The sequence below is a fragment of the Amblyomma mixtum genome, chromosome 8 (genome assembly GCF_055824585.1).
Source record: "Amblyomma mixtum isolate Tamu chromosome 8, ASM5582458v1, whole genome shotgun sequence".
Lineage (NCBI taxonomy): Eukaryota > Metazoa > Arthropoda > Arachnida > Ixodida > Ixodidae > Amblyomma > Amblyomma mixtum.
The window spans coordinates 132,817,110-132,829,022 of record NC_143019.1 but is presented as its reverse complement, the minus strand read 5'-3'; the positions used below and the strand labels follow the sequence as shown (position 1 = coordinate 132,829,022).

The following is an 11,913-nucleotide window of genomic DNA, read 5'->3' as shown; positions in this document are numbered from 1 at the left end:
GACGAAGTCGATGATAAAGTGTTTCCAGATGTCGAGAAATTCTGGGTGAGAGTCTTCATCTAAGATGTGGGTCGATTGAGTGAAGAAATTCGTACTGATGTGTCGGCAAACTCCAAAGTCGATACGTTTCGTCGGAAGCAAAACTTTTAGCCATCTGGGACGCATCAGATTTCGTTAAAAAGTTCTAATGTATCTCCGATGTTGATGGCCCTTACGGGCCGCTTCATCTGCTTTTTCATTAGCCTGAATGCCACAGTGAGCAGGTACCCATTGAAATGTTATGCAGTGGCCTGCGGCAATAGCTAAATGATGTAGATATCCGATGTCCAGGGAAACTGGCTGGTGATTCGTTTTCTTCAGCAGGTTGGCCAGGATCTGCAGAGATGCTTTCGAATCGGTGAAGATAACCCAACGGCCGGCGGTTCCGCGCTGGATGTAAGAAACAGCTTCCTTAATGCCGTGAAGCTCAGCTGTCGTAGAGGATGTCCTCCGCTGCCGCCGGTAAGAAAGGGCATGGCCGGTTAAAGGCGCATAAAGGCCACATGAAGAGGTTTCTTTAGTAGTTGAACCATCGGTGAAGATATGGGTGTGCTGCCTATATTCCTCCGTTAAGTAGGCGAGAGTAGTTTGCAGAAGCGCTGCCTGTGGCATGCGGCTCTTTGCATTCACACCTGGAACATACTTCATCACCTTTAGAGGAGAGAGTGTTCATGGAGGAAAGGCCAGAGGTAGTAGTTTCTGTGGCTGATTAATAGTAGGGATGGGCAGGAGCTGCACTGCCTGGTCAAAGCTAGAGTTGCTGTGAGTTAGGTGGACACGGTGCAGGAAGTGCTTCTTCCCTTGAAGAACATGGCGGAGATGGGTACGCATAGTTTCCTGAGTTGCTTATGCGCCTTAAAACTCCATATAACTCCAGTCTCCAGAGCTCACCTCGGCGCGTCGCGTATCCCCGTGGCAGTGCGGCTACCAAACTACCCCGAGTTGCCGTTGCCTAGCAACTGCTTCGGCTGCGCTCCCACAGGTGGCGCTGCGCTGCTGCCGCCTGGTTGGCAGTTCACAGCCGTGCTGAGCAGAGCTGTCGTTTAATGCTTCCTTTCTCCGTCCTCACGACTGCCACACTTACGATTAGTTTTCTAGTTCTTTTCCGCCACTGTGAGTCAACGCTCTTTCTGTATACGTATCTAAATACCTTAGTATGATCATGGTTTCTTGTTTCTTCGTCGGTTTCTTGTGTCGCTGTCCTTGTGCTTTCCACGTTAGTTGCAATGTCGCAGTCTTTAATAAATACCTTACCTGCCAACCTGTTATCGTTGAATTTCCTCAGGCATTCCTATGGTATTTAGCTCTTAGCTTCCTGTGCTTCCAAAGATGCTGAGTCCATATCCCCTTGTACTGCCTCGTTTGTCGCCCTCCCGTGGGCACCTAGTGCTAATCTTCCAACCGCTCCGATTCACGTCTAATCTCGACTGAACTTCTGCCCTTAAGCACAGAACCGTATTCCCGAAAGTAAGCCCCGGAACCATTATTCCTTTCCAAAAACCTCTCAGTACTTTAGTTGTACCCCCATAATGCCCTATGCTTCATCCTCACGGCGTCTCTTCGCCCTTTTCTTTGTGGGCGTGGCAACAGCGTCATCATGCGGCTGCTTCAGGGCATGCGTTTCTTCATGCAGATAACGGCAATCCTTCAACTCAGCGCGGGACCTATGGCACCGGCTGATACCATTCCGGCTGTGCCTGTGACTGTCGACATTCTAGTTGGCAGCGTGGAAAACGGGAAGCTCTGGCAACCCTGCTACACTATGGCTCCATCGGACAAGTCCTCCGCATCGTCCACGACATCACCTTTCCACCTGGATAAAAACGGACTGCAGCGACCTGCACTTTTCAGTGGGCGTGGGAACAGCGTCATCATGCGGCTGCTTCAGGGCATGCGTTTCTTCATGCAGGTTGGTAATAACTATTCCATGTTTGCTAAGAAATCGAGCAATATGCGCCTGCTGCTGTTCCCACGCACGGGAGTGCTGTTGATTTTGCTCGCCCAGTGCTTCGATGCTTCTAGTCAACTGCTTTTGTTGTCGGGGGACGTTGAGCTTAACCCCGGCTCTGGGTCGGGCTCTGGCGCTGCCACACGGTCCAAAGACAGCGCTGTTGATAATTCTCTGCAGAAACAACTCAATGACGTGTTGACTCTGTTAGAAGGTAGTAAAGATCAGGTTCTTCTTCTTCTTCTTTGCACCAGCGGTGCCCCGCCAGAGACGGTTGGTAACTCGAAGACTGAAGCTTAATTATTCGCACCAGGGGTGCCCTGTCAGAGACGGTCTTGTGGTCAGTTGAGATGCAGGGATAAAAAGGGAATAACTGAAGATTTATATACAAATATTTACAGAATATACAAGTTAGATACAACGGCAAAGCGACAAACAACCAAAAGGTGGATCTGGCTAATACTGGGGGAGGCCCCTACTCGGCGTTGCCGAAGATGCGTAGCATCTCACCTTAGCGCAGAACCACGCTTCCGGCTCCGGGGCCCAGTTTTAAAGCCCTAAAGGCCCGGCCCACATTCCGTAGCTGCCAATCATGTTGCGGTCATAACATCATTGGTTCATCCAGGGCATGGCCAGCCCTCCAGCTTCCGTAAGGTAGAGCACTCTCTCCACCACAAAATAAAAACAAACACAAATAGACATTCGTGCCAGCACGTGCGGGAATCGGTACCGCGGGGCGGGGTGGACACCCGTACTTCTCGGCGCGTTCGCGAGCGACCGCGTTCCAAATAGGAGACGCTTCGCTTTGAGCGCCCCCAGCCGCGTTCCGATGACCCCGCGTACACTAACGATCCCTTACACGCCCTTCCCAAGATTCTACAAAGGGCTCAAATGCCACTTTTAGAATTATAACAAAGGGATCGGTACGGGTCACAAAACCACCCTATGGGTGACATGCCGCAGCTACACCAGCACTGGCACGAACAAAACCAAAAGCAAAATAATGCACATGGGCAACAACACAACATTAAGGAAAATGCTTAAGGCACCAAGAAAACATAGGCAAATTGCACACTAAGATACACACAGTGGCATGCCTGCCGTGCGCCGTAACACAACGTCCAAGTTGGTGGGTTGCACCCAGTTCACCACCTCCAAGTACAGACCCTCGTCCTGCTCGCGAACGAGCGCGCGCGCGCGCGCGCGCGCACGCACGCACGCACGCACGCACGCGCGCACACACACACACACACGCGCGCGCACGCACGCACGCACGCACGCACGCACGCACGCATGCATGCACGCACGCACGCACACACACACACACACACACACACACACACACACAGGCACTCGCAACTGGAGCGCTCAGTAGCACTCGCACGACGTCCGTAAGTGGCCACGTGAGCCTCCTTAGTCGCACCGAGCGTCCCTGTGTGCGTTTCGAGCGACCACGCATCTCAATCGATACGATCGACGCCCAATGGCTACTACGCTCATTAGGCCGGTGCCACAGCGGGGCAAGAATTCAAAAATTGCTGCCCACCAGGATCGAAAACAACGTCCTGATCCTCGATAAGTCCAAATACTTCAGCACGCGACACACTTGAGGGAAAGCTTTCTACGGCGCGCCGGTTCGAAACGCGTACTGCGTGAGGAACATAGTCCCTGTCCAGCCTAATCATATCAGTGCGACCACTTTTGCCACACGTGATTTGGCGTTCAGCAGCACGGAACGTACTGCTCCACGCGCTGACTTTCAACGTGAAGGCCACGCACCTGCCTCCAGCTACGCTGCCTCGCTTGGAGCCATTTGTCCCGTTCCTGCACGGGCAAACCTTGACGTTGCCGTTCCCTGCTTTATAGGCATTTGCCGGCTTCGTGGCATCGTCTAACTCTCAGGCTCCATGAGCACCCTCGCAGTCACTTGACCCGAGCTTGTCTTCCGGCAAGTCGCCACTCATTTCCGGGTCCTCAAATGACCTGGCCGGACACACACCGAGTGCGTTCAACAACTGCACGGAGCTCCGACCGGTAGGCGCAACAGGCCCACCTCCGTTCTCTGGCTCGGATGGAACGCTCCTGCCATCACGGGCGCTACGAGGCACTTCCTGCCCTATGGCCGACACAGTGTGTGTTTGCAGAAACGCCAGATTTTCACCGGTTACTAGCTCCGTGTCCGAGGTCACAATCTTAGTCATAGAGCCTGCAGGAATTCCACCGCTGTCCTGTTTGTTATCGGACACCTTGGCCTCGATTGGCCCTAGATCATAAGAATTGGGCTGCTCCTGTTCTTTGCTAGCCGCCCGCGGTGGCGGAAAAGCTGTGATATTTCCGCGTCCTTCAGGAATCCGGTTTTCACTTCCTGAACCTTTTGCGGCCTTTCCTAGCAAAGATGCGTTCCCGCATACCGGCTGATTGCTTTCAGCGTTCTCGCTGCTCTTTCCCTGACCTGTGCATGACAAGTATAATCCTTTGTCTTCCAGCACAGGCGGCCTCACCTCTCGGGAATCGGCGCAGTTCTCCCTGGCTGATTGACTGGCTCTTCTACTCTCCTTGATCTGAGAGATCTCGAGCTCTACCTGCTGGCGTCTTGCTTCTATAACCTTCAGGACATACTTAACATCCTGAGGATCTTCCTAGCGAAGCAGCGCCTTTCCGCCATTTACTTTCGCGAGTTGAGCCTGAAGGTCCGCTAAGCGCGCCTTCGCTAACTCAACCTGGTACCTCACATCGAGTGAGGGCCGGCGTGGATAACTCTCCATACCGCCGTCTGTACCCCTCAACTGTCCTACCGGCTCGAACACATGCACAGGGACGTGAACAATGCGACGAAGGAAACTCACGGTTTCGATGCGTCGATCCGCACTGCCAGCTCCTTGGCGTCGGAGTCCACCGCCACTTTCACCAGACGCTGCGATGAGCTGTCTCACGCCGCTGGTCCTGTGCACGTTGTCGTCACTTGCTGCGACCCGCCGGTGACCATCGAGTTCTCGACGCGCTGCCTTCCTTGACCGGACGCAGTCCCGCGTCGCTGGACTACTGCCGTGGTCCTTGCGTCCTTGCCGCCGTCTCTCCGCAGGTCCTTTCTCGAACGCTGCTGTTGCCTGACCGTCGCCTTTCTCCTGCCTTCAGTCTTCTTTCTGCACCGTCTTCCGATGGCCGCAGGATCCTGTCGGCTGCGCCAGTAAATATCAGGTTCTTCTTCTTCTTTGCACCAGCGGTGCCCCGCCAGAGACGGTTGGTAACTCGAAGACCGAAGCTTATTTATTCGCACCAGGGGTGCCCCGTCAGAGACGGTCTTGTGGTCAGTTGAGATGCAGTGATAAAAAGGGAATAACTGAAGATTTATATACAAATATTTACAGAATATACAAGTTAGATACAACGGCAAAGCGACAAACAACCAAAAGGTGGATCTGGCTAATACTAGGGGAGGCCCCTACTCGGCGTTGCCGAAGATGCGTAGCATCTAACCTTAGCGCAGAACCACGCTTCCGGCTCCGGGGCCCAGTTTTAAAGCCCTAAAGGCCCGGCCTACATTCCGTAGCTACCAATCATGTTGCGGTCTTAACATCATTGGTTCATCCAGGGCATGGCCAGCCCTCCAGCTTCCGTAAGGTAGAGCACTCTCTCCACCACAAAATAAAAACAAACACAAATAGACATTCGTGCCAGCACGTGCGCGAATCGGTACCGCGGGGCGGGGTGGACACCCGCACTTCTCGGCGCGTTCGCGAGCGGCCGCGTTCCAAATAGGAGACGCTTCGCTTTGAGCGCCCCCAGCCGCGTTCCGATGACCCCGCGTACACTAACGATCCCTTACAAAGGTGTTAATTCAAGGACCGCTAAATGGAGTTAGAGCAATCACACTTAATAGCCTCTATTAATGAAATGAAACTAAATCAGGAATCTATGATTAGGAATATTGCCGATATTGACGCGAGACTGTCGGCAGTGGATTCTAAATCATCCGCCACTGATGCGGCCCACGGGGAATTGCGGATTTCGCGTGAGCTAGCCGATCAGCTTGTCAATGAAAATAGCAAGTTACGTCTTGGACAGGGAGAGCTGGAAGACCGGCAGCGCAGGGAAAATCTTCTGTTCTTCGGCGTACCCGACAGTTTGTCCGAAACGTGGGATGAAACGGAAGAAAAGTTATTGAACCTTGTATCAGGCTGCTTTGATCCTGTTCTTAATAATGATATGTTTGAACGAGCACACAGGATTGGTGTGTTCTCAGACGAAAAGAATCGTCCGATTGTTGTGAAGTTCCGGTTTTTCAAAACAAAACAACAAATCCTAGTGCAGTCTGCTAAACTTAAAGATAAAAAGGTCACTGTAAGTGAAGATTATTCTTTGCAGACACGTGTCACTAGAAAGAAGCTTGTGCAGTTCGCGAAGGATGCTGACTTTAAATATAAGCTGAGGTATAACAAACTGTATTGTAACAACAAATACTACGGCTATGACCCTATTCAAGATAGCGTTTTCGAGCTAGCTGGCCCACTGGGATCTTCAGTGGCCCCTTGTCGCGCTGCGTCTGTCTCGCCACACGCTTCGCCATAGAGGTGCGGGAGGGGCAGTGACGGGCGACTGGAGATAAGACAGCGCTTTCAATTCTTTTCACAAACATAAGAAGCATGATACCAAAGCGGGAAGATCTAAACTCTGTCATCGACTCATGTGATGCCGATGTTGTATTGCTGACAGAAACATGCCTCTCTGCAAAGATAGAGAGCAAGGAACTGTTTGATTGCAAGAAGCGCTACAATGTTTATCGTTCTGATAGAGGTCACCGAAGTGGAGGAGGTGTTTTAATAGCCATCGCCGATAATATTGTGTCTTCACCGATTAGTCTTTCTAGCACTTTAGAGTTGGTTTGGGTTGAACTTCGTGTTCATTTCAGGAAACTGATTCTGGGCATATGCTACCGTCCCCCGTCTTCGTGTGCAACTTTCGTTGAAGATTTGCATGATGCTCTTAACATGATCTCAGTACGTTAACCGGGTGCGGCAATCCTTCTTGCTGGTGACTTCAATTATCCCAGTATCGTGTGGGCTAATACGTCGCCGTATCCTCGCCCCTTTTCTACCGAACGCAATAACTTATTGCGAACCTGTTTGGACTTTAACCTTTCGCAGCTAGTTACTAAGCCAACTCGAATCACGCCATCATCTTCCAATGTTTTAGACCTTGTGCTAACCAACGCGCCGGATCTTATCCCTTCAATCTCGTACTTACCTGGTCTTAGTGATCACTCCTTGCTTCATTTCGATGTAAAAATTAATATTCCTAATCGCCGGAACATCTTCAAGTCAATTAGAGATTACAAGCGGGCGGACTATAATGCTATTAATCGTGAATTAGCTTTTTTCTTAAACAAATATTTACCAGATTTTCCACAGCGTTCTGTCCACACTAACTGGGAAATGTTTAGGGACACTGTCGAACGTCTCACTAATACATTTGTGCCGCTAAGAATTTTGCGGTGTAATAGCCAATCACAGTGGTTTAACAACGTTTTAAAAAGGCTATCCAATAAGAAAAAACGTTTGTTTCGCTCGGCGAAATCGTCGAATTCGCAACAACGATCGGACTGTTACCTTTCTGCGGCCGCTGAGTACAAATTAGCTCTGAAAAATGCTAAGGACACCTTCTTTAACAGTACTTTGCCTACTTTGCTGATTAATAACCCTAGACAGTTTTGGAACACTGTGAACAAGAAAGATAGTTCGTCAATACTACTTACATATTCTGACGGCATTGCATTTTCACCTAATGAATGCGCTAGGGTTCTTAACAGTGTTTTTGTTGCTGCTTTTTCTGGCAATGTTTCCCTTACCAATCAGGAGTGTGCGGTCTTGGATGCTTTTCCCATGGATCCAATTCTTTTTGACACAACTCGCATCCTGAGGATAATTGAAAACCTTAAGATTTCTTCCTCCCGTGGCCATAACATTAATTCGAAATTTCTGGTTAACACAAAGATGTACAGTTCAATGAACCTCACCAAACTGTTTGACCAGTCTCTGGAAACAGGCTGTATGACTGGAAGGTTGGGAGGGTGATTCCGCTACATAATTCTGGCGATAAACATTGCCCTGATAACTTTCGCCCTGTGTCGCTCACCAGCATTCCATGTAAAATCATGGAACATGTCATCTACTCTCATCTTGCCAACTTTTTAGAATCCAATTGCTTTTTCACTAATGCCCAACACGGCTTCCGTAAATCATTTTCATGCGAAACTCAACTCATATGTTTCACAAATGACTTGCATTGCATTCTGGATCTTGGGTCCCATGCTGATTCTATATTTATGGATTTTTCTAAAGCATTTGACAAAGTTTCACACGAGCTTCTTTTGCTTAAACTAAACAGCCTTAACATTGATTCCACCGTGCTTGCATGGTTGCATTGTTTTCTTTCAAACCGAAGTCAGTTCGTAACAGCAAATAACGTCAATTCAGATTCCTCTGCTGTTTGCTCTGGCGTGCCTCAGGGGTCCGTTCTTGGGCCCCTCCTCTTTCTCATCTATATAAACGACTTACCAACTAATATATCGTCTTCCATTTGTCTTTTTGCCGATGATTGTGTTATTTACCGCGAAATTAATGATGATAATGGTGTATGTGTTCTTCAGTCAGATATTAACAAGGTACTGGATTGGTGTAACCTGCGGAATATGAAGCTAAACATTACTAAATGCAAGCATTTGCCCATTTCTCGTCTATCTAATACACCCTCTACCTACTGCATTAATGGCATCACTCTTGAAACTGTGTCGTCTTATAAATATCTGGGTGTTCACGTCTCTTCTAACCTGTCTTGGAAAACTGACGTTGACTACGTTACAAATAACGCCAATCGCATGCTTGGATACCTTCGCAGAGATTTTTCATGTGCACCGAGTTCATTAAAACTTACTTTACAAAACATTGGTCCGCTCTAAATTGGAATATGCTTCATCGGTGTGGAACCCTGGGGTCGAATCTCTCATTTCTGACTTAGAATCAATTCAAAACCGCGGTTGTCGCTTCATACTTTCCAACTGTCATCGTACTAGTAGTGTAACTGCCATGAAAGCTATCCTTTCCCTGCAGCTTCTTTCCCATCGCAGGTCAATAGCTTCATTATGTACTTTTCACAAAATTTATCATAATCCTTATCTTAAAGAGAAGTTATTAAAAAGACCACCCCATATTTCAGCACGCATTGATCACCGTCACAAAGTTTGGATCCCTCCTTGTCGTACAAGATGTTTTCACGATTCATTCATACCCAGAACTTGTGTCAGCTGGAATCACCTTCCCCACAATATTGCTGTAATTACTGATACTGCTGCGTGCTGGGGGCACGACGCCGTATTGGCAATGGAGCGCTTACCTTTCACACTGTTCCAGGCTGCCCTACTCCTTGGCTCATCGCTACCTTGTTTGGCATCGGACGTGGTCTTCACCTGCCCAGTTGAGAACGCGAATCAACCCGCGGATTGGACGCAACAGCCTTGCCTACAGATCCATCTGGAAGGAAACCTGTTCTTCGGCTGGCAACCGCGGTCGTTCATCACCAGCGATACCACTATCAGCGCCGGCCACACGGAATATAAGCTGCTGCCCGTGAACGCCCCTCTGGGGCACGACGCCGTATTGGCAATGGAGCGCTTACCTTTCACACTGTTCCAGGCTGCCCTACTCCTTGGCTCATCGCTACCTTGTTTGGCATCGGACGTGGTCTTCACCTGCCCAGTTGAGAACGCGAATCAACCCGCGGATTGGACGCAACAGCCTTGCCTACAGATCCATCTGGAAGGAAACCTGTTCTTCGGCTGGCAACCGCGGTCGTTCATCACCAGCGATACCACTATCAGCGCCGGCCACACGGAATATAAGCTGCTGCCCGTGAACGCCCCTCTGGGGCACGACGCCGTATTGGCAATGGAGCGCTTACCTTTCACACTGTTCCAGGTGAGTTACCTTGATCATTGCACTTGCCTAAGAAGCAAGAATCGCTGCTTGTTTTTGGTGTCGTGCCCCAGAGAGTGGTTATATGCCCTAGAAGCATGCGAGGAAACTGTGCAACATTGCTTAAGTAGTTTACTCTTAATTCTTTCCGGGGATGTGGAAACAAACCCCGGACCTGATTCTAATGACATCCTGGCTACTGTGCTGGAGACTGTACAAAGGATCGAATCCGGCCAAGATGGAATTCGAAGTGATTTGAGAGAGTTGAAGCAGTGGCAAGCGTCAGTAGACATTGAACTGAAGCAGTTGTCTTCTAGACTTCGCAGTGTTGAAGTGGACGTTTCAGATCTAAAAAACAATCCCGCTACGTCTTCGGCTGATTCTCCTGGTGCAGTTTCCAGCGTCATCTCTGACCAGCTCAGAATTATTGAATCGCGTTGTAATGACGCGGAAAACAGGCTGAGACGCTGCAACTTACTTTTTTTCGGCCTTTCCGATGACATATCTGAGACATGGCCAAGTGCTGAAACGAAAGTGATTGACCTGTGCAAGAATGAATTGGACATTACAGTAGATTCATCGCAAATAGAACGGGCACACCGCATTGGTAAATACGACCCGGAAAAGTGCAGGCCAGTGATGGTAAAATTCACATTATTTAAGGACAAACAACAGATCATTGGGAACGGCATCAAGCTGAAAGGAACTAACTACGCTGTGCGCGAAGATTTTTCCTTCCAGACACGACTGGCTAGAAAGAAGTTGATCGAATTTGCCAAACCACAAAAAGTTCCGTACAAGCTAAATGTCGATAAGCTGAGAATAAACGATAGTGTTTACGTATACGACGCCGCTACTGACACCGTAAAACTATCTTCCGCATAGGTAAGGTGTTGCTCGGCTACACGTGTCATCAGGAAAGAACGAACATCTTACCGCAATAACACCGCGCAATCGCAGCTCTCCTTACTTTTCACTAACATACGCAGCATCCTTCCTAAGCGCATCGAACTTTGTTCATACCTTGACAATTGTGAATGCGACATTTTAATACTAACCGAAACGTGGCTTCATAAAGATATTAGGAACGATGAAGTCTTGCCTGATATGGACAGTTTCACTATCTACAGAAACGATAGGAGCGACAGAAGGGGAGGAGGGGTGTTGATTGCAGCTAAAAAGCATATAACTTCTTTTCTCGTTGATATTCCTAGTAAATTAGAAATTTTGTGGGTTTGCATCACATCGCCATCTTCCAAGCATCTTCTTGGAGTTTGTTACAGACCACCAGATAGTCCGCAATCATTCGTCTCCGATCTACATGATAACCTAACTGAAGCAAAAGCTAAATTTCCAAAAGCAAGTATTTGTCTTCTAGGTGACTTCAACTTTCCCGAAATTGACTGGCCGACCTTAAGTTCGAGAACACGTGATAGCACTAATTTTGTTCAACTAACTCTCGATTTCTCTTTGGTCCAATTAGTCGAAAAACCTACCAGAGGAAACAATAAGCTTGACCTCGTATTCTCGTCAGTCCCAGACAATATAAGCCCTATCTCTTATTCTGATGGCTTCAGTGATCACGAACTGCTTAATTTCACGATTTCCATGCCTCCATGCGCACGTGCACAAACACATAAACGCATTTTTGATTATAACCGCGCTGACTACAATACCATTACTATCGGGTTACAATCCTTTTGTGACACATATCTTCCGAGTTTTTCTCAGCGTTCGGCCAACGATAACTGGGTTTTGTTCAAAAATAGTTTACTGGAATTAGTGCACCGTCATATACCACTGCTCACCCTCCGCACGAACGCGTCTAAACCATGGTTCAACAGGATGCTACATGCACTAAAAAACAAGAAAAAGCGACTTTTCAAAGCTGCCAAACGCCTTGGCACACCGGCTTCATGGCAGAAACACAAAATCGCCGAAAAAACATATTGTAGTGCC

The 11,913-nt window shown here is 48.8% G+C and overlaps 1 protein-coding gene and 1 pseudogene across 1 annotated transcript; both read left to right on the top strand.

The window, feature by feature from the left end:
- Window positions 1-1,636: 1,636 nt before the first annotated feature.
- On the top strand, window positions 1,637-6,556 carry LOC149334511 (uncharacterized; annotated as a pseudogene).
- Window positions 6,557-9,363: 2,807 nt separating this feature from the next.
- LOC149334510 (uncharacterized) lies at window positions 9,364-11,352 on the top strand. Its single transcript, XM_089556255.1, has one exon. It carries the CDS (start codon window positions 9,364-9,366, stop codon window positions 10,837-10,839), a length of 1,476 nt encoding a protein of 491 aa, XP_089412381.1. The 3' UTR covers window positions 10,840-11,352.
- The last annotated feature ends 561 nt before the right edge of the window (window positions 11,353-11,913 follow it).

Excerpts from the sequence above, each read along its gene's own strand:
- LOC149334510 (XM_089556255.1), top strand. The coding sequence starts at position 9,364 with ATGGAGCGCTTACCTTTCACACTGTTCCAGGCTGCCCTACTCCTTGGC.